The 24,005-nt window shown below is 44.3% G+C and overlaps 1 protein-coding gene across 1 annotated transcript in view; it reads right to left on the reverse strand.

Moving 5' to 3' along the window:
• Window positions 1-24,005, reverse strand: part of LOC309551711 (protein C3orf33 homolog) — a 37,184-nt gene that overhangs the window by 12,742 nt on the left and 437 nt on the right. Inside the window, exons 2-3 of the mRNA XM_082252396.1 lie at window positions 17,830-17,889; window positions 6,532-6,685 (exon numbers count right to left, since the gene is read on the reverse strand). Of these exons, the coding sequence (XP_082108522.1) occupies window positions 6,532-6,685; window positions 17,830-17,889 (214 nt within the window). The remainder of the gene's footprint in view (window positions 1-6,531; window positions 6,686-17,829; window positions 17,890-24,005) is intronic.

Consider the following 24,005-nt stretch of genomic DNA (forward strand, 5'->3'; position numbering starts at 1 on the left):
AACCAAATAAAGTCCAATTCTAGCCAACATGTTTTTTTCTTTTAGAAAAACCATATGAATTCATGCTGACCATTGTACATACTCTTGTGTATATCCCAACTCTTGTAACTCTCATTTTTGCTTGACAGCTTAGTCTACATGTAAATGTGAAGAAAAATATAAATAAAAACATGTGAAAAAAGGAACTTATATGTAGAATACTGAATTATACAGTATTCTACATATACACTGAGTTTACAGTGCTAATGTGCTTAGTGATTTGGTGACGTAACGCGCATGGAGGAGGAGCCGGTGATGTCATGCCACAACCAAAAGTGAACAGGGCACCATTTCTGTGAGAGATACACGGAGGCTGCATCCTAAAGATACAAACAGGCGAGTTATGTTTATATATATGAGTGGAAAGATTTATATAAAAAAAATAAAGTCACCTACACAGTAAGTACAATTTCTTTTTTTTGAGGGGGGGGGGGGGGGCGCACAACATGAATTTTTGGTGAGATGACCCAGGATGGCAGTGGATTGAGTGCTCAGAATCCCTAACAGCTGATGTAGAGGAGCTCAGAGGAACACATCAACACATTTTTTTAGGGAAAAGCACATTAGACCTAATAAATGTTGGATCAGAATCAGAAGGTGAGCGCAGTAATTTACTGGTGGTGGGATGATTGATTACACGGTGGAGAAACGTGGCACATCATATTTTGAATTCACATCACTGGAAAAGAATATCGCACAATAATATATTATGGACTTTGCACAATGATTATGGATGGACACTTAAAGGAGATGTACAGCCAAAGCTTGTTTGTCTGTACATCTCCTATGGATCACAGGAGTACAGTTCGTTCTGCACTCCTGTGACCTGTTTTTAGCAGAGAGCAGCTGAAGTCCGCTCTCTGCTCACATCACAGAAGTCAGTCGAGGCACCACGTCATCACGACAAAGGAAGCCGGTATCCGCCAGGTGCCTGGTCTGACACCCAGCTCAGCCTCTCAGCGAGTCGCTGAGAGTCTGAGCCGGCTGCTCCCCACCCCTCCACAGCACATCGCTCCAGTGAGCGAGGAGGGGGCAGAGCAGAGAGCTGTCAGAACCGAGCGATCGGCGGTGTTCAATAGCTCGGTTCTCAGTGCAGAGGTGACGGGGGACAGATGCAGCATCGAACTGATGCTGCGTCCACCTAGGTAGGTAGAAATTAAAAAAAGAAACCCAAACTTCTCTTTTAATATAAGTAAATTGGATTTGTTTCACATTTGCTTGTTTCTAATATTTAATATTATATTTGTAGTAAATGTGGTAGGTTTATATTACATTTTAGTGCACTTGCTGACATTAGGTTATGAATATGGAATTCTGATTTTTTAAATTAATTTAGTAGAAGAAGTATTTAACACAGCATTGACACAGGTTTAGAATGTATAGGCCATCTTGGGCGGCACAGTATATATATATATATATATATATATATATATATATATATATATATATATATATATATATATATATATATATGAGATTTCAGCTTTGACACCCTTAAGTTCCACAATCAGTGCTGTAATGGAGGTATTGCAGGTAGTGACCGCAGCCATAATGTCCCTCAGTGTTGGTTCAGCCGGGTTGTGTGGAGGAGTGAGGCTGGATGGTGCAGGCCGAGTCCCAGTCTGATAATTGAGCAGATACATCCCCCAAAGGGGCAGTATCATCAGCATCTGACTGCGAGCCCGGGGAAGTAGCAGGGGTAGTGACCGTAGTAGATGAAGCCCGTAATGCAGGTTTTGTAAAGAACTTCTGCGTGGCCTCCCTGTATGTCTCCTCTGAGAGACACGCTGCGGGAGGGCGCCATCTTAGGCCTGCATATCGGCGGCCTGCTTCCCTTCCTTCTGCCGTTTGGCCATGCTGTAGCGGGTGGAGGAGACTCCCCGATACTCCCGGGAAAGCCGTACACCTCAGGGCTGCGGTAGCCGGTAAGAGTTCGAGCGGATCGGGCGTCTGCAGGATTATGTGAAAGATATTCGGCGGAGCGAGTGCCTCACATGTCCGGCTACATTCGTTGTTAAGCCATGCCCCCGTCGTTAAAGTTTTAATCCATTCCCGACAATCCCTGAAATTCGGAAAGACTGGCGCAGGCACATTTTGCAAAAGTGTCTCTCATGCATTCTAAAAGAGGTGAATAATGCGCCAAATTAATGTACCTGTCTAGAACTCATACTTGAAGTTGGCTCATGCTGCGCCACTTTTAAAATTGCATGAGAGACACTTTTGCCGAATCTGTCTGAGACAGTTTTTCTCTTTCTACACCAAAATAGTGTTGGTCTTAATTAGCTCCACTTTTACATTCTGGGCATTCAATGTGACACAATGTAAAGGTGGCGCATTTTAGAACTACCTTAATTTGATGCACAAGTCACTATCAGAACCAAAAGTGTCGCAAATGCTTCATAAATTTGGCACAATACATTAACAAGAATTAACACCAGAAAAGTGTCTTTGCAGTAGTGAACCTTTGAAACAAAGCTAGGTATAAGGGCAATGCCCCTCTGTTGCCCTCAAGTCCCTCTTAGGTTCTGGTGTCACTCGCTGCCAGTGCTCTGTTAAAAATGAGATTCCCAATCGAAGGCTATAGGAAACTAGAAAAATAGAATCCCAACAGAAAGAAATAACAGGATTTGCAAATTGCTAGAAAGTAGCCTTCGTTGACACTGAACATAGCTTTGAAATTGTGTGACTTCACCTGAACTCGCAAAATTTCAAAGCAGCATTTCGGTCCGACTACAAGGGCGACTTGAAAGACATCTGTGCGGGTTACTGCAAAGAGGTCTGTTGAAGTCGCCCCCGAAGTTGCCAAAAGTAGTGTAGGAACTACTTTTGGAAATCAGTGCGATGCCTCAAAGTCGGCGTCGTACTGATTGGGAAGCTCCCATTGCCAGCAGTAGGCTGCAATTTGACCTGTCAAATCACATTGTTAAATTGTGCTGATATGAACAGGGGCATAAAGTCACATGTATTAATTACTTTGATCCTCTCTGTTTTAGGTCCCTGTTCAATACAGTGTGTGTAATTTCTTAAAATTATAATGCTAAAGACCTTCTTTGCAGAGCCCTGCTGTACTGTCATGTGACCTCCCTCTGCTTTCCTTTCCATGTGAAGGAGTACAGTGGGAGGGGCTGAGGTTCCCCTCTGTTAAATACAGGCCAGTAGAGGGAGGTCAGGTGTCTGCACAGTAAGGCTCTGCAAAGAAGTTATTTAGCATTATAATTTTAGGAAAACACACACACTGTACTAAACAAGGACCTATAACAGAGAGGATCAAACTAATTAATACATGTTTGTCTACTTTAAAAGCAATGAAGCAGCTGCAGAAAATAGAATTACACAGACATGAGAGGAGAGGGGAATGGAACTGACAGGGAGAGGGAGGGTAGAGATGCAGAGATGCTAAAGGAGAGAGCAGCGTGACGGAGGAACGTAAAATAACCACGGTAACATGGATCAGCAGCGATGATAAACGTGGTCAGTTTAAACAGGGGAAGACAAGAACAGTCAGGATCAACCAGGTATTGTACAACATGGAAAGGGATATATGACACTACAGAAACACTATTCTATATATTATGCCTTAACAGAAAAGGAGCATTTTGGGGGGGGGGGGGGTTACAACTACTTCAAGCTAATACACTGAAAGACCAAGACAAGAAAATTAGTCAGTTAAACTACCAACTAAACCTTAGGTGCAACTTCAAACTTTGTAACATTACTTTTCTGTTAGCAGGCTCTGCCTAGCAGACTGCAGTTGGACTTTTGACCAACACACACATACTAGGGCCAATTTAGACAGAAACCAATTGACTTCCCAGCATGTTTTTGGAATGTGGGAGGAAACCGGAGAACCTGAAAGAAACCCACACAAGCACAGGAAGAACATGCAAACTCTGTGCTGATAGTGTGCTGGTTGGGACCCAAACCAAAGACAACAGACCTGCAAGGCATACATGCTAACCCCTAAGTCACTATGCTATCCCTAAACAACAGTCAAGATAACTAAACCAAAAAAAAAAAAAAATATATAATATAATATATTCAGCTTACCAGCCCTTGGCCTAAAAAAAATAAACTAACAACAAACAAACTACTTTAACCACTTCCCGCCCGCCCTATAGGAAAATGACGGCGGGAAGGTGGTTACGTTATCCTGACCGGACTTCATATGACCACCGCAGGATAATGCGTGCAGAGCGGCGATCGGTGATGCGGCTTATCACTCTGACACACCACATCTCCGATCTCGGTAAAGAGCCTACTGACGTAGGCTCTTTACCATGTGGGCAGCTGTGTCCAATCACAGCTGGTCACATAGTAAATAGGAAGTGTCGTTGATTGGCTTTCCTCAGTTCGTGCCTGACAGGCACGAGTAGAGGAGAGACGATCTGCGGCTCTCCAGACAGGGGGGGTCTGCACTAGTAATCAGAGCATTGATTACCAGTGCAGAACCTTTGGGGGGAGGGGGTGCCACTAGAACCACCAGGGATGCCCACCCATGACCCCAGGGATGCCCACCATGGCCACCAGGGATGGCATTCAGGGCTCAGGGAGCCCACCAGTGCCCTCCCCATCAGTGCTGCCCGCCAGTGCCCATTATTGCCCACCAGTGCCGCCCATCAGTGCTGCCTATCAGTGTCGCCGATCAGTGCCCATCAATGCTGCATATCAGTGCTACCTATCAGTGCCACATATCAGTGTCCATCAGTGCTGCCTATCAGTGCCACATGTTAGTGCCTCCTCATCAGTGCGGCCTCATCAGTGCAGGAAAAAAACGTATTTACAAAATTTTATAACATAAACAAATAAACTTTTTTTTTTTTTTTCAAACTTTTTGGTCTTTTTTTATTTGTTTAGCAAAACAGAAAAAAACTTGCGGTGATCAAATACCACCAAAAGAAAGCTCTATTTGTGGGAAGAAAATTACATACATTTGGTTTAGGTACAGTGTTGCATGACCGCGCAATTGTCATTCAAAATGCAACAGCGCTAAAAGCTATAAATTGGCCTGGGCGGGAAGGGGGAAAAGTGCCTGGTATTGAAGTGGTTAATGTTTTTTAAAATCTTGTTTTTTAAAAATCTTCCTTAGATTCTATTTCAATTTACCTGTTCTAAGACCTCCATTTCAGTGTCTGATACCAGTTTATGACCTCTGCAGAAAATGACTGTAAAAAGGCGTGTGATAAAAAATACCTTTAAAGTGGAACTATCCTCACCTCCACTCCAATGATGCAGTTTCAATCTTTGGCCATTTTAAATAGCTGGGTTGAGACGGCATCACTCGCAAGTGCAGGAGCTCATTTACCTTGGTAGAAGCCAAAACTGTAAACTGCACATGCAGAACTTGGGGAGGGGAGGAGAAAGAGGGAGGGGGGGTTGAGAGCAGCCACCAGCACAAGGGACATTTCTCATTCCCTTATGCTTTTTTTTCCCCTAAATTTACATTTTAGAAATAAACTTTAGGTTAATCCTGCAATAATAACTCAAAAATATGTTAGCTGAAAATACACTATACTTTGGTTTAAAAGTGAATATATATTGCGTTTTTCACTTACGGTTTCTAGGTCATTTGATCAATTGTATTTTTTTCATATTTTAACAAGTAAAAAATTTTTTTTTCACTTTATTGCAAAACAAAACAATTTTGCAAAACAGAATTGCATTTTGAATTTGCAATTAATTGTACACAAATTTTCACCTACGCACTTTTTTTTTCAAGGCTGTAATGGCACGCTGTGTGTGTTGGCTCTCACCTTTATGTTACAGGGATTATGTAGGTATAACATATGTTCTGTATGATTGAATATCAACTATATCTGTGCCGGCTATTAACTTTAAATTACAGAAACATATTTGAAGCTAAATAAACATGAAACCTATACATACATTCACAAAGGGATTTGCAATTGCTAAATATACAACCCAAAAGACCATGATTGGCTTTTTAGGTTTGGATAGAGCCTTAAAATCATACCCATGAAAGCAGAAAGTTAAGTAGTAGGTGAGATGTGGAAATGTCTTTGAACATTAACATAGGTAAAAAAAAAAAAAAGCCGAGATATTTAATTGGCTTCTAGGGTGGGTGAGGTGCCAAAGTTCCTAAGGGTCCTCAGGTATTCCAGAAGGTTTATTGGGTCTGTTATATAACAATTTATGTTCTATATCTTTTTAAAAGTATGTGTATGCTTGTTTTCATAAATAAACATTAATTACTGGGTGCATCCATAATATTCAGTTGAAAAAGAATGTTGGCTTTCAAGGAAAAAAAAAAAAGCCTGAACACTACTTTCATACATGTTGGTGGCTTGTGTAAACAGACTAATTGGACAGTCCTGTCACTAATGGAGGTATAGGCGCTGCCTCTCTTCTGAGTCATTCAGATCTATTGTTAGGTCTATTTGTTAGTACTGAATGTAAATAATATATAGACAACACTCTACACTCCCAGTGTATGCAACAAAAAGAGGTTTCAAATATTACATACAGTTTACTTACATTTTTTTAGAATAGATGTCAAAATGGGAACTCTAATTGGAATGTGTTCAATTTCTATTGCATGTTCCTTCACATTAATGACTTTACCACGGAGCTTCACATTTTTCTTTATGAAATTATCTGGGATGGCCTTAGCGTTTGTAAACTTGGTTACCTGTTAGTAGTGAAAATAACAGGAAAAAAAGTAGGTAGTAAATTTTGGTTGTGGGAAAATGTTAAGATCAGATAACAAAATATTAGTGGTGCACTGAAATAGAAATTCCGGAGCCAAAATTGAAAAATTCAGGATGCACTTGGTCGAAAACCAAAATTCTTTAATTTAATTATTGTGGCTGGTGTTTTTGCATTGAAGTCAATGGGACGTGATTTTGCTTTGATGTCAATAAGGGGCGTTTTTGCATTTAAGTCAATGGGACACAGCATGCCATTATCATCACACTTTTTTTACGAAACATTAATAACCCTATTTTCGGCAGCCGATATTTTGGTGCATCCATACAAAATATAATACAATTTGCATGCAATGTCAAATATTTTGGCTATTTACTATCCATATTAACCACTTAAGCCCCAGGAGACTTTACCCCCTTCCTGACCAGGGCCTATTTTGCGATTCGGCACTGCATTGCTTTAACGGACAATTGCGCGGTCGTGCGACGCTGTACCTAAACGAATTTCACGTCCTTTTTTTCCCACAAACAGAGCTTTCTTTTGGTGGTATTTGATCACCTGTGCGATTTTATTGATCATGTGCTATAAACAATAAAGAGCGTCAATTTTGCAAAAATAACAATATTTTTCACATTTGTTTATATGAAATTCCCCAAAAAAAATGTAAAAATCTAATTTTTTTAACATTTTAGGCCAATTTGTTTTCTGCTACATATGTTTGGTAAAAAAAAAAAAAAAAAAAAAAAAAAAAAAATCGCAAAAAGCGTATTTTGATTGGTTTGCGCAAAAGTTATTGCATTTACTAACTAAGGGAAAGATTTCTGTCATTTTTGGTGTTTTTTTTTAACGAGTAATGGCGGCGATCTGCGATTTTTTTTTGCGGGACTGCGACATTGCGACGGACAGATCGGACCCTTGACTGACATTTTTGACACTTTTGGGGTTACCAGTGACATTACTACAGTAATCAGTGCTATACATATGCACTGTTACTGTAAAAATGACACTGGGAGGGAAGGGGTTAACTTTATTGGAGAGGGAGGGGTTAAGTGTGTCCCTAGGGGCGTGTTTCTAACTGTGATTGGATGTGGCTACTTGTGTAAAAACAGAGCTCAACGGTCCTACATAGTAGAACTGTATGATCTCAATTCTTACACAGGAAAGAATGACAGGCGGCTGTGTTTACATTAGCCGCCTGCCTTTCTCCGGCTCTAACGGACGATCGCGAGTGCCCGGCGGACATCGGGTCCGCCGGGCACACGCGTGGGGGGGTCCGTGAGCGAGCGGGAGCGCGCCTCTGGCGGCGCGCGCTCGCTCCCCAGAGCCACACAGGCTAGCGAAGTAGACCTATGTCGCTTTGCCTGTGAGGGGCTGACTGCCGATGTAGATCTACGTTAGGCAGTCGGCAAGTGGTTAAGGTGCTTTGGTTGTAATTTTCCCCCTAACTGAGCTCTGTTTACTGTGAAGATGGCAAATCAGACCCTTTAAAATCTTCAGAAAATCAATTACAGGCAGTCCCCGAGTTACAAATGACTCCTACTTACAAACGGAGGGAGACAACAGGAAGTGAGGAGAAATCTCCCCCAAAGAAGGGAAATTCACTCCTGTAAGAGTTCTCATGGGAAAAAGGTGTCTCCGCTGAAGCTTTATCACTAATCCTTGTTTCCACAACAACCCAAAATTTTCAAAACCCAATTGTCATAGGTACAGAAAACTGATTTTTTTTTTATCAAATACTTACCGTCATGTTCCTTTCCTGATGGACTCCATGGCAGCATACCTATGGGTAACGCCGTCTCCTCTCCTAACCTAAAGGACCCCACTCCCATAAATCTTTGCTCCAAGACAGGAGCCATGTTCCATAACTAGACTACTCCAGCAGATGGGAGGGAACTCCTGCTGCCATGGAGTCCATCAGGAAAAGAAAATTGCCGTAAATATTTGATAAAAAATTTTCCGTTTTCCTGACAGACTCCATGGCAGCATACGTATGGGAAATAACTAGCCATACACACCCGGGTGGGCAACTGCTGGGCAAACATAGAAAGGTTTAATTTGCACCTTCCACTGACGAAACGTTTAAACCAAAATGAACAGAGGACAAGGAAGCAGGTTTGACACAATAATGTGTCAAAAGTGTTGATCGAGGACCACAAAGCTGCTTTGCAGATTACTTCAGGTCCCACATGCCAGGAGGCTGCCCAAGACGTAGAGATCCCTCTGGTGGAATGAGCAGTCACCGCCTCTGGAGGTGCCAAGCCCCTGGCTTTATAAGCCCACTGGATGGTTTGGACTATCCATGATGCAATGGACCTTGAAGAGGCACTCTTGCCCTTGTTTTCACCATAGAAGAGCACAAATAGGTGGTCAGACTGACAGAAAGGAGCCGTGATTTTCAAGTATAATTGTAGTACTTCGCCTACATCCAGTGGATGGGCACTAAGATCATCTGGAGATCTGAAGGTTGGCAGGACGATTTCCTGATTGACATAAAAAACTGACGATGCCTTCGGGTTTGAACCCAACATTGGGAACAGTACTACTCGGTCAGGAAAGAACAAGAATGGTTCCTTACATCCTAGAGCGCTGATCTCCGACACCCGTTTGGCTGATGTGATAGCCACTAGAAATGTCGTTTTCAGAGAGAGATTCTTGATAAAGAGCGGACCTTATTGTTCCAAGTTAGTCAGTGAGACAAAATCTAAGCCAACAGGAAGTCCCACTTGGGAAACCTATGTTTTCTAGGAGGTCTAAGTCTCGTAGCCCCTCTGAAGAGCTGGCGAATAAGGGGATGCTTGGCCCAGGCAGTACCCGTAAAGGCGGAGATGGCCGAGACCTGGACTCGGAGGGAGCTCACTGTCAAAGGTAATTCTAGACCTAACTGAAGGAAGCCAAGAACATCTTGAATCTTTGGGTCGATAAAGGAGCCGGCCGTATTGGCCCATAATCCGTGAATCTGGACCAGATTCTCTCATGCTGGCAATGGTCTTTTAAGGTCCACTCAGACACAACCCCCATAAACACCCACTGTCTGCTTGTCCAATGACAGCTCGTATGCCACCCTTCCTTCTCAACAGGAAGTATCTCATCTTTCCCAAAAGGCAGGTTATATTCTTCCACTAGGGGCGCCATCCATCCACAAATCACTGTTTTTGATATGAGTCATCTTCCAGTAACAGCTGGCCTTTGATGTAGGTATAACCTCCCCAGGAAATCTTATCTGAGGCTCCTCTACACCCATACTTCACAACAGGAGGCCTATGAGAGAACATCGTGTGAGGATATGAATTCCCATTTATGACTCCTTGTCAGGAATATCCTGCTGGGTAATTTGCTCTGCCGGAATTCCAGGGCAGGTGTGGTCAGGTTTCAACCATCCAGAAACATCTGATATCAGAACACATAAAAATACATGTTGCCTCCAACAGGCATTTAGAAGTGTAGACACAGCTCTAGCTGGGCAACCTAGGGCCTCCAATCTTTCCCTCTAAAGGACCAGGCCCTCAGGTGCAGCTGTGCTGGACAGGGATGTAACACGGGACCCTGAGATAGGAGATCCGGCCTGTCGGGCAGAGGTACTGGGTCTCGAAGTCTCAATTGTAACAATAGGGGAAACCACAGCCTCTTCGGGCCAGAAAGGAATGACCGCCACAATCCCTACTCTCTCCATCCTGAGTCTCTGCAGAAACTTGAAGATGACTGGGATTGGGGGAAAGGCGTAAGCTGTGTGGAATTCCCACCGATCTGTCAGGGCATCTATTCTGTAGGCCTGGGGACAACGCCATCTTGAATAGAACTTTCCCAGTTTGGCATTGCGTGGACAGATCCCCAGAGAAATGATCCAGTTGAAGGGACCATTCGTTGTTGTCCAGGGGAGTCCTCGAGAGGAAATCCGCCTGGATGTTCTAAACTCCCGGAAGATAGACCGTGCGGTGAGGTCAGATAAATTCCGTTGAGCCCAGGACATCACTGGCTTGACTTCTGCTAATAGGGAGGGGCTGCGCATCCCCCCTTGTCTTTTTATGTATGCGACTGCCGTAGTGTTGTCCAGTCTTAGGAGGACTGAAGCTGCGACTACAAGATGATGAAAGGCCTGAAGAGTGCAGAAGGCTGCCTGAAGCTCCAGGACATTTGAGACCACCCCACGAGCAGGGAAGTCCCAACCGCCCTGGGCCACCTCCGACAGACAGTGCACGCCCCAGCCTGACCTGCTGGCGTCCGATGTGATGACTGTCCACTGGGTCGGGACAATGGAATGGCAACTTAGAAGGTTTTTCCGCTGCAGCCACCAGTGTAAACTCTTCCTCATGGAGGAGGTTATCCGAATCAGAAGATCCTGATTCCCTGGATTCCACTGTTGAAGAAAACCCATCTGAAATGGTCTCATTCTCCACTGTGCCCATTTTACCATAGGAGCTGTGGCTACCATGGTTCCAATGATCCTCAGGCACTGAGAAGATCGTAGATAAGGGGGTGACAACGCTGGACGTATCCTGTCTCGGATTATTGGAATCTTCTCCGGAGGTAAGGAAATCGTACTTCTGGACGTGTCAAAAAGAGCCCCCAGAAAGACTAGAGATTTTGTCGGTTCTAAATGGCTTTTCTCCATGTTGAGGAGCAATCCGAATTCCTGAACAGTGGCAATAACTTGGGACCTGTGCTCTTTGATCTGATCCAGATCTTGTGATAGTAACAGCAAGTCGTCTAAGCAATGGTAAAGACGAATCCCCTTTGATCTTATTAGGGCTACCACGGCCAGTAAAAGTTTGGAAAAGACTTGAGGCGATGTTGTAAGCCGGGAGACAGGTGAATTGAAGATGGTGCTTGTCTACCGCAAAGCGGAGAAATTTCTGTAGCTCCCTTGCCACTGGCACGTGGAAATAGGCATCCTTCAAGTCTATTGACGCCATCCAATCTCCCGACTGCACGGCCTGGCGGATTGTGAAAAGTGTTTCCATCCTGAATTTCTCCTTTTTGATAAAGGAGTTTAAGTGTGTTAGGTCTATAACTGGCCTCCAGGATCTGTTTTTCTTTAGGACCATAAAAAGAGAGTAGTAAAGACCTTGAAATTTCTCTTCGGCTGGAACCGGAACAGCTGCACCCTGGGCGACCAGAGAGTCCACGTATGACAGAAGAATCGTCCTTTTTTCCCTCTGACCGATTGAGGGCCGTACGGACAAACCTTAGAACGGGAGGGCTGTCGAAAAGTCCAGACATGGCCGTGAGAGATGGTTCTTGTAGTCCAGCAATCTTTGATCGAGGCTGCCCAGACGTGCGAGAACAGGAGTAGGTGGGCACCTACCTGCACCGCCTGGGCAGGCCCAATATCAAAAAGACTTTGTGGCCTCATGGCCACCTGAGGATGCCCCTTTTGAAAACTTCTGGCCCGGTTTGTTGCGTTTTCCAATTTTTTCTGAATTCACGCTCAGGCCTGTAGATACGTGCTTCCCTGGCCCGGTCCGAGTTCTGGTGTTGAGTTCTTCTCCGATCCAGCAGCCGGCGATCCTGGGGGAGGAAATCCGACTTACTGCCTGTGGCACGGGTGATGGCGCTGTCCAGCTTATTTCCATATAATAGTGTAGAACCCTCAAAAGGAATCCTGCACCATGCCTGTTTAGAGCCAGGGTCGGCCAAACAGGGGCACAGCCAAAGGGCATGCTTGGCCGTTACTGATGACAGCATGACCCTACCCGCTAGGCGGATTATATCAATGGATGCCTTGCCCAGAAAAGCCAACGTCAGTGGCTTTGGACATCGCTGCTAGGGCCAAAGCAGGTTTACAGGCCATCCCGGCCGACATGTAAATCTTCTTAAGGTCCGTGTCGATTCGCCTATCCAGACTGTCTTTAAATGACACAGAGTCTTCCAGCGGCAAGGTGAAATGCTTAACTAGTCTCATCAAGAATTTTCCCTGGCATGGTCGGAATGTCGGGCTGGTTGAGGACCGGACGGACCGGAGTTGTCCACATGATGCCTGGACCTTGATCTGGATCTATGGCGTCGGGACCTGCAGGAGTGACTATGTTTAAGTGGTGACTGATCCCTGGCTCCATGTGCCGAAGAACGATATCCAGACCTAGAGGGGCTTTTGGGGAAAAAGACAGGAAAAAGGAAAAAACACATACAAGAAAAAAAGTACAGTCGGGGCTAAGGGTAACCATTCTGCAGACAGGCAAGGGTAAAAAGAAACAATCTTACCTGCTGCACTGGGACTGGCCACCAGGGGACGGTGAAGGATCCATTGTGGCTTCAGTGAACAGCCTGCAATGGGGAGAGAGTGAGACCAGACACATACAGTTCACCCCCCCCTCTTCTCCTCACTGCCCCCTCCCCCCCCTTCCACCTGGAGTAAGGTGATGAGGACTTATGCCCCGTACACACGTGCAGGTTATCTGAAGACTTTTGTCTTCAGATTTACCTTTTCTATGTAGTGCAAGGGCCTGCCGGATTGCATACAAATTGAAAGTGTTTAGGTTTGACCTCATATTATATGGTTTTGGTAAGTCTACAGACAAAAGTCTTCAGATAATCTGCACGTGTGTACGCTTAGCAGAGTACGTGAAAACCACCGCTGAGCCCGCAGACATCCCAGTGATATACAGCTTGACAGCTGTTTAAATTTCCCGGGAATCCGCCCCCGAACCACTATGCGCTTCAAGCCTCATTCTCGTCCACCATTGGAAACAGTCAGACGAGCTGAGGGAGGAGCGGTGGTCTGGAACGCAGGAGCGTTCAGTGGGGATCCAGACAGCAGGGAAATAAAAACAAGGTAAACACAATGCACAATATACACAAAGGATACCGGGAAAGAAACAGATACATTTACCACTTTCTGTAGATGCGAATTGAGCTCTCCCCACCACCAGGGAACAAGCGTGCGCGCTGGGCAACAGGGCATCCCGCTAGTAGCTGGGACCAGTGGCCAAGGGTACAGCCCACCTCTCTTTCAGGTTTTACAGCTTCTTCCTTGCACCAAAAATACTGCCCGTGTCCACCCGCTCAGTAGCTGGGATTGCTGGACTACCATCACTCAATGCAACACCGTCACATCCTCACACTGACATGCCATCAGGCCGACAGGAATTTGTCAAATAGGGAAAAGCATGTAAACTTGTAGGAGGACAAAAAAGGAACATGGCTCCTGTCTTGGAGCAAAGATTTATGGGAGTGGGGTCCTATAGGGTAGGAGAGGAGGCAGAGCTACCCATACATATGCTGCCATGGAGTCTGTAAGGAAAGTGAGGTTAAATCTTCTGAACAGGGGTAGAGACATTAAAACAAATGGTACAGGGGTAGTAACCCTTCCCTATGCTATCCAAAAAAACGTAAAAAATATTATTTTGGCTGCAGCTACACTTAAAAAATATACCTTTTCCGACTTACAAACAAATTCGACTTAAGAACAAACCTACAGTCCCTATTTTGTTTGTAACCCGGGGACTGCCTGTATAAGGATAAATCCATATGCACGCATATGCTATGACTATCTAGGAATAAGCCAGAATTATTTTCTCAGGTGCCAAACATCTGTATATGACAGATCTGGCAATACACATGCACAGGGGTGAGGAAGAGGAGGAACCGTTGGCTATACTAGAGGGATCTATTTAAAAAAAATTCTCTGCACCAAATTTCACACGCTTAGCTTTTGCACATCCAGTGGCAATCCTCAGAGTTAAATACCAGTTTACGGCCACTAAATAGAGCTGGTGAACATGGAAAACGATCATATTTGACAAAAAAATATTACAGTTGGGCAAATGCTTGTGGCATTTGTTCAGTGAAGTTTTTTTTTTTTTTTTGTTATAAGTAGTTTTTGGTGTTTGATATGCATGCTCAAGTAAAAAAAAAGAAAAAATAGATGCTGAACCAGAGAACTCTAACAAGTTTGTAAACTGGCTGGATGAAGGAAAGGTATTCAAGTAGCTGCAGCATCTGTGACTGCTTCACAACCCAGTCACTGCATCTGATTGGATGAAGTCACAGTTTGGCTGATTATCTTCTACCCTGTTAATTTTTCAATCAAAGTTTGCCAAGCCAGATGGTGCAGACAGGGCCATCAATGGCTTCAATTTTGTCTAATACAACCAGTCTGAGCATCTCTTATGGCAGGGATATGCAAACTGTGGCCCTCCAGATGTTGCAGAACTACAAGTCCCATGAGGCAAAGCAAGGCTCTGACAGCCACAAGCATGACACCCAGAGACATGGTGGGACTTGTAGTTTTGCAACAGCTGGAGGGTCACAGTTTGCATATTATTATTATACAGGATTTATATAGCACCAACAGTTTGCGCAGTGCTTTACAACGTGTAGGAAGACAATACAGTTACAATATAATTCAATACAGGAGGAATTAGAGGGCCCTGCTCGTTACAGCTTACAATCTAGAATGGAGGGTCAAGTGAAACAAAAGGCAATAACCGTGGGGGGGGGGGGGGGGGTGGGCTGATGGAGAAAATGGAGGTATAGTTATAAGGTGTGGGAGGCTTCTCTAAAGAGGAGGGTTTTCAGAGATCGCCTAAAAGCTAATAGAGTAGGAGATAATCAGACAGATAAGGGTAAGGAGTTCCATAGGATTGGAGAGGCTCTGGCAAAGTCCTGGAGGCGAGCATGGGAGGAGGTGATGAGGGAGCTAAAGAGCAGGAGTTTTTGAGAGGAACGAAGAGAGCGATTAGGTTGGTATTTTGAGACCAGGCTATCGATGGGCTAAGCTGTGGATGGCTTTGTAAGATGTTAAAATAAAACAACTATGTACCTGCGCTGCTTATGTCTAAACACCTCAAAATATATGTGATTAAATAAATAAAGTGCTAGTGCAAAATTGTACTAAGTGCAGCCTTAAAAAAAATATATATATATATTACACAAGTGCACACAATAAATATCGGTTAGAAATTCCATATATGAAAATACCACATAAAAAAATATCACATAAAAAAACTTGTGCAAATAAAAAGCTTATAAATACAAATGTGTATACTATAGTGTATAGTCCATGATATTGTTGAAGTGAAAAAAAGGCTCTGTGCCAATTTAAGTGCTTAGTGCTCCACTAATGACTGAATATTAAAAGTGCTCGTGCTCAATCCAGGTGCAGTGGTGCTCCCCTCTCAGCTCCCCACTCACCAGAAGTGGAACGCACGGCCATTTGTTTGGCGTCCCGCGGGTTTGCACAAGGCGATATTTTTTCCCTGTACAGTGTAAGTGTTATTTGTTTTGCGTGTGAATAAACAAGTCTTATATACTGCACGATGATGGCCCTTTCTTTTTATGAATCGTGAGAACATAACCTGGAGATAGAGTGAGAGGCTTGTGGTGCGTTACCTTGTTCCTGTTGGCGATCCAGTGAGAGGTCTACTCCATTTTATCTACTGATAAGGCGTTTTTACATGCAACTTCTGGTGAGTGGGGAGCTGAGAGGGGAGCACCACTGCACCTGGATTGAGCACGAGCACTTTTAATATTCAGTCATTAGTGGAGCACTAAGCACTTAAATTGGCACAGAGCCTTTTTTTCACTTCAACAATATCATGGACTATACACTATAGTATACACATTTGTATTTATAAGCTTTTTATTTGCACAAGTTTTTTTATGTGATATTTTTTTATGTGGTATTTTCATATATGGAATTTATAACCGATATTTATTGTGTGCACTTGTGTAATATATATATATATTTTTTTTAAGGCTGCACTTAGTACAATTTTGCACTAGCACTTTATTTATTTAATCACATATATTTTGAGGTGTTTAGACATAAGCAGCGCAGGTACATAGTTGTTTTATTGTTTAAGAGGTATCACCTTTTTTACCTGCAGCAGCTCATATTGATTTATTTATTGTTATTGATATTGGAGTATTAACACCCATTTATCCTAAGCGCGAACCCTTTATATTTGCATTTGTAAGATGTTGTTATGCCTCGTACACGCAACGATTATCGGCCGACCGGTCGTCCGACTTTTGTCCAGAGTGGTTTTTTGTTGGTTGGAATGTGCCTAGACTGCACACGAATGTTCTCGGCCAACAAAAATCTACTTCAGAAGTGATGTCATGTGCTGGTTTACTTTTCGTGTGTTTTTTCTTCTCTGAGCATGCCCAGTCTTGCTCATCAGATTTTTGTCTGCCGAAATCTGTACTGACTGACGGAAAATCGGCCGTTGTGTTGACGGCCAACAAAAATTTTTTAGCCTGCACACCAGAATTTATTCGGCCGAAAAGTCGGCGTCGGTTGTCGAAAGCATCATACTAACAAGCCGAAAATCGGCCGATCGGACGTTGGCCAAAAATTCCCGGCCAGTAATCGATGCGTGTGTACGAGGCATTAGTATTTTGAATTTAATTTGTTGGGTGAGCGGAAGCCAGTGGAGGGATTGACAGAGAGGAGCAGCGGACACTGAGCGATTGGTAAGGTGGATGAGTCTGGCGGCAGCATTCATGATGGATTGAAGGGGGGATAGCCTGTGTAGAGGTAAGCCAATGAGAAGGGAATTGCAGTAGTCGAGGTGTGAGATGACCAGGGAGAGAACTAGAAGTTTTGTTGTGTCTTTGGTTAGAAAGGGGTGTATTTTGGAGATGTTGCGGAGGCTGAGGTGGCAAGATTTGGACAGCGATTGAATGTGGGGTTTGAAGGAGAGTTCAGAGTCCAGGACAACACCTGAGACCTTGGCATGCGGGGATGGGCTGATAGTAATGCCATCGATATTGACAGAGAGATCAGGGGAAGGGGCACGTGGAGGAGGAAAAATTATAAGCTCAGTTTTGGATGGATTGAGTTTGAGGAAGTGGTGTGACATCCAGACCGATATATCAGATAGTAAATTAGTGATACGTAATGAGACTGATATCCCTGTCTTATAGCATGAATCCTTCCAATTAGCAGAACGCACTGTTACCACTCACAGAAAATTTCTAACTTGTCTGAAGATCTTTTTTTTTTTTTTGCAACTGAGAAGCGGGCAGTATATGAATCAATAGAGAACAAGTTGATGCTGGCAAACTATTATTGTCAGTGAGAATGTAAGATTTCAGAATCAGAATACTTTATTAATCCCAAAGGGAAATGTTCACCTATACATAAACATACCGGGCTCTATCGAGTTGTAAAAGTATGACACTTACCAGTTTTATGCTCCTTGCACACAAAATGACTCCAGCAACTGCCAAACCCGTGCTAATATTCTGTTAAAAGAAAACGTATAGATGCATGCTTACAGTTGTGTGCTTGGTCTATTTAAAGGCACTTTTCAGAATATATAATAGACAATAAAATACATTTTGTTTCATAAATCAGGTAAGCAACTATATTTGTAAGAAAGCACTTGTGGGTCTCTATTGACTTTTTGGTATGATCCCTGCTCTGGTCCGGAAGCTCTGCAGAGGACAACGGCTATGAAATGAATAGGAAGTTTTTTTCAGTGTTGGATAGAGGGAAGAGGGGTTAGAACACTTGTCAGTTTTAATTGATGTCTGTGCCCTCATTAACCACTTGCTGACTGCCTAACGACTATCTACATCGGCAGTCAGCCCCTCACAGGCAAAGTGACGTAGTACTACGTCACTAGCCTGTGAGGCTCTAGGGAGCGAGCGCTCGCCGCCAGAGGGCGCTCCTGCTCGCTCACGCCCCCCCCCCCCCCCGCGCGTGTGAGCGGCGGACCCGATCTCCGCCGCTCACTCACGATCGTTGGTTACACCGGGAGAAAGGCAGCCAGCTAATGTAAACAAAGCCGCCTGTCATTCTCCCCTTTGTAACAGAGGAGATCATACGGTCCTGCTATGTAGGACCGTAGATCTCTGCTGTTACATGAAAAGCCACATCCAATCACAGTTAGAAGCACGCCCCTAGGGACACACTGAACCCCTCCTTCTCCATTAAAGTTAACCCCTTCCCTGCCAGTGTCATTTTTATAGTAACAGTGCATATGTATAGCACTGATTACTGTAGTAATGTCACTGGTACCTCCAAAAGTGTCAAAAATGTCAGTCAAGGGACCGATCTGTCCGCCGCAATGTCACAGTCATTAACAAAAAGCTTTCCCTTAGTTAGTAAAACGTAATAACTTTTGCGCAAACCAATCAAAATTGATTTTTACATTTTTTTTTGGGGGGGGGGGGGGATTTCATATAAAAAAATGTGAAAAATATTGTTATTTTTGCAAAATTGTTGCTATTTTTTTGTTTATAGCGCATGATCAAAAAAAAAAAAATCGCACAGGTGATCAAATACCACCAAAAGAAAGCTCTGTTTGGGGGAAAAAAAGGACATCAATTTCATTTGGGTACAGCGTTGCACGACTGCGCAATTGTCCGTTAAATTTACGCAGTGCCGAATTGCAAAATAGGCCCTGGTCAGGAAGGGGGTAAAATCTTCCGGGGCTTAAGTGGTTAAAGAGATTCCCCCTCTCTGTGAAAGTAAAAGAAAATCCAACATTTTGGGTTGTCCCCAGATAAGTAATAGAGGGGAAATCTTCCAATGGGGACACCAGTTTTAGTGACCTGGAGGACCCTATGGGATTCCCTTAAAGTGGTAGTAAATGCAAAAAAAAAAAAAAAAAAAGGGGGTCCCCCCCGACAGGTTTAAGCCATAATTTACTAGTGTGCACTGCATACTAGCACATTATAATAGACTTGCCTACAAATGCAGCCCTCCAGCACTGCACTCCCTTGTCCCCGGTAGCTTCCATCTTCGCCCCGTCTTTCTTCCGAGCTTGCGATTTCTGGCTGCTTGATTGGCTGTGCCAGGGCAATGTCACATCGCAGTGGCACACAGAGCGCATGTGCGGTTCAGATCACATTACTTGCTGACAGGCAGGGGGAAGATTTATGACAGAAGACACTTCTAGGGTCTTCTCTGTTATAAAAACCCTGCCTGTAAAGCAGTGTTAATTTTGTCGACTAAAACCGACTAAAACGTTTTCGTCGACTAAATTAACACAATTTTGGTCGACTAAAACTAAAACAATTCAGATGACTAAAATACAACTAAAACTAAAATGGCATTTTAGTCTTAAGACTAAAATACGACTAAAACTAAAATGGCATTTTAGTCAAAAGACTATAACTAAAACTAAATCGAAATTTGCTGCCAAAATTAACACTGGTGCATGCTCAAAGCTTAATACCATAAATAATAACATATTAGATTTTTCACTCCAGAACCAGCAGTAGTATACAGTATAATGAGTTTGGAAATTGTAGAGAAATGCTTAAATAATGCATTACAAATTACAATTGAACTACACCCATTCGATTATAAATGACTAAAATGAGTTATAGTTGACTAAAATGTAGGGCGTTTTAGTCGACTAAAATATACTGGAGTTTTAGTGGACTAAATACGACTAAAACTAAAACACTTGCAGAAGACTAAAATGGGACTAAAACTAAAATGCCATTTTAGTCCTAAGACTAAAACTAAATTGAAATTTGCTGCCAAAATGAACACTGCTGTAAAGAGAGTTTTACAATAAATGACTTTACTACCACTTCAATTTGCAGGGATTTCCTCTCATTTCCTGTTTTGGCTATGGGACAGGAAGTGAAATCTCCCCGGTGGTATACAGATAAAAAATAAACAGTCAGGGGTTATAACTAGGAATGCACAGATATCGCTTTTGTAAGACCGATACTTTTTCTAAAGTACTCAACGATACCAATTCCTGATAGCGATTTTTAGTATCAGTAACTGTGAACATATGTGCAGGCCGGTTTGCAGTGTGATTTCAAGCCCATCTGGTGTGACTTTGTTCACTGATTCAGGTGCGAATTGTTAAAGAGGAAGTAAACCCTCCTCTGACACTTTTCCCTATAGGTAAGCCTATGATAAGGCTTACCTATAGGTACTGTAAATATCTCCTAAACATGTACCGTTTAGGAGATATTTACCTTACATGCAGCCAGTGACGTCACTGGCACATGCGCTGTGAAGGAACGGCCGCTGGTGCCGTTCCTTCAGAGCCCCGTGCCGTGACTGTCGGCTCCCACGCGCGTGCGCGGGAGTGACGTCACCACGGCTCCGGCCAATCAGATGGCCGGATGCCGCGATCCCGGAAGATGGGCGACTGGACATGTCGCCCGTCGTAGAGGTAAGCGAGCGGTGCGGCGGGGGCTCGTTCTAAGGTAAGTATTTGATAATGAGCTAGTATGCGATGCATACTAGCTCATTATGTGTTTCTCTTGCAGGGCGAAGAAGAAAAAAAAAAAAAAAGAGTTTACAACCTCTTTAAAGTCTATGACATTTCAGATCACACCTAAACAGGGCTGGAAATTGCACCATATTCATTTTAAAATCCCACTGAGGCCAACCCACATATATGTGAACAGGCTCCATTGGAAAGCCTTTTGGTTCACATGTGATGCGAATCAGATGTGGTTAACAACGCATCCAGTTTGCATATACACTCACCGGCCACTCTATTAGGTACACCTTGCTAGCACCGGGTTGGACCTCCTTTTACCTTCAGAACTGCCATAATTCTCCATGGCATATATTCAACAAGGTGTTGGAAACATTCATCAGAGATTTTGGTCCATAGTAACATGATAGCATCAGTTGCTGCAGACTTGTCAGCTGCAAATCCATGATGCGAATCTCCCATTCCACCACATCCCAAGGGTGCTCTATTGGATTGAGATCTGGTGACTGTGGATGCCATTGCAGTACAGTGACCTCATTGTCATGTTCAAGAAACCAGTGGTGAGATGATTTGAGCTTTGTGACATGGTGCATTATCCTGCTGGAAGGAGCCATCAGAAGATGGGTACACTGTAGTCATATAGAGATGGACATGGTCAGCAACAATACTCAGGTAGGCCGTGGCGTTTAAATTATGCCTAATTGGTACTAAGAGGCCCAAAGTGTGCCAAGAAAATATCCCCCACACCATTACACCACCACCAGCCTGAACCGTTGATTAGAGATGAGCTCAGGCGTGTTCGAGTTGCTACGTGTCCGATCCAGCCAGGAAGCCGACACTGCACTCCGCTAATCACAGGCAGTGAGACATTTCCCAATCTGTGCAGCTGCGGATCAGGAAATGTCTCACTGCCTGTGATTAACGGAGTGCAGTGTCGGCTTCCTGGCGGGATCAGACACGTACAAACTCGAACACGCCTGACCCCATCCCTGCCATTGTTACAAGGTAGGGTGGATCCATGCTTTCATGTTGTTTACGCCAAATTCTGACCCTACCATCTGAATGTCACAGCTGGAATCGAGACTCCTCAGACTAGGCAACGTTTTTCCAATCTTCTATTGTCCAATTTTGGTGAGCCTGTGCAAATTTAGCTGACAGGAGTGGCACCCGGTGTGGTCTTCTGCTGCTGTAGCCCATCTGCTTCAAAGTTTGATGTGTTGTGCGTTCAGAGATGGTATTCTGCATATGTTGGTTGTAAGGAGTGGTTATTTGAGTTGGGGCTCTTTCACACGGAGCGGACCGCATTGCGATCCGCTCCGGCACTATTTTTTTTTTCACGGAGCGGATGACACTTGTGTCATCCGCTCCGTATGTCCGCATATCATCCCATCTGTTTGCGGATGATATACGGACATAATGTAAGTCTATGGGCATTGCGGATGTCAGCGGATGATACCGCTGACATCCGATTTTGCATCCTTTCCGTTTTATCAACGGAAGAAAAATAGGGTTCTGTTCCGTTCCAAAAAACGGAACAGAACTGAAAGGACGAAAATCGGATGTCAGCGGATGGTCATCCTCTGACATCTGCAATGCCATTGACTTACCGTATATACTCGAGTATAAGCCGAGTTTTTCAGCACATTTTTTTGTGCTGAAAACATCCCCCTCGGCTTATACTCGAGTCAAGGAAAAAAAAAAAAGTCCCTGGCCGCTCCGACGGGCTTAAGCTTTAAAAAATGGCGCCGCCCGTCGCATACATGTCACCGCGCCACTCGGGAGAGGCCGGGAATAGCCGAACTTTTACGAGCAGCGGCGGCGCGTGCGCAATGACGTGTAGGTGCCGGGCGGCGCCATTTTTAAAATAAAGGCGCCTCTGGAACAGGTAAGTGAAACAGCTTCACTACCTGCCATTATGCAGGGCTGCGGGCACACTACAAGGGATGCAGTGCTGCGGGCATGGTCCACCTGTACCATGCCCACAGCAATGCATCTCCTGTAGTATGCCCACAACCCCGGATCCTCTTGTACCATGCCAGTACCCTGCATTCTCCTGCACCATGCCAGTACCCTGCATTCTCCTGCACCATGCCAGTACCCTGCATTCTCCTGCACCATGCCAGTCACCCTGCATTCTCCTGCACCATGCCAGTACCCTGCATTCTCCTGCACCATGCCAGTCACCCTGCATTCTCCTGCACCATGCCAGTACCCTGCATTCTCCTGCACCATGCCAGTCACCCTGCATTCTCCTGCACCATGCCAGTCACCCTGCATTCTCCTGCACCATGCCAGTCACCCTGCATTCTCCTGTACCATGCCAGTCACCCTGCATTCTCCTGCACCATGCCAGTACCCTGCATTCTCCTGCACCATGCCAGTCACCCTGCATTCTCCTGTACCATGCCAGTCACCCTGCATTCTCCTGCACCATGCCAGTCACCCTGCATTCTCCTGTACCATGCCAGTCACCCTGCATTCTCCTGTACCATGCCAGTCACCCTGCATTCTCCTGTACCATGCCCGCCGCCCTGTATTCTTGCCCTAGGCTTATACTCGAGTCAATGATTTTTCCCATCTTTTTGTGGTAAAAGTAGGGGCCTCGGCTTATACTCGAGTATATACGGTACATTATGTCCGTAAATCATAATCAAAAAAATAGGATGATTTGCGGACATACGGAGCGCCCGTGTGAAAGGGCCCTTACTGTTACCTTTCTATCATCTCTGCCCATTCTCCTCTGACCTCAACAAGGCATTTTCGCCCACACAACTGTGGCTCACTGGATATTTTCTCTTTTTTGCCATTCTCTGTAAACGCTAGAGATTTCTGTGCGTGAATATCCAGTAGATCAGCAGTTTTTGAAATACTAAGGCCAGCCCGTCTGGCACCAACAACAATGCCACGTGAAGTCACTTAAATCCCTTTTCTTCCCTACTCTGATGCTCGGTTTGAACTTCAGCAAATCGTCTTCACCACGTCTAGATGCCTAAATGTATTGAGTTGCTGCCATGTGATTGGCTGATCAGCAATTTGTGTTACCAAGCAGTTGAACAGGTGTATCTAATGAAGTGGCTGGTGAGTGTATATGAACCAGGGCCAGGTATTGTTTTTAGTATTTGTACTCCTGGAAATACTAAGTATGGGCACTAATAGCGGTAC

The sequence above is a fragment of the Pelophylax lessonae genome, assembly GCF_965119305.1.
Source record: "Pelophylax lessonae genome assembly, chromosome: 3".
Lineage (NCBI taxonomy): Eukaryota > Metazoa > Chordata > Amphibia > Anura > Ranidae > Pelophylax > Pelophylax lessonae.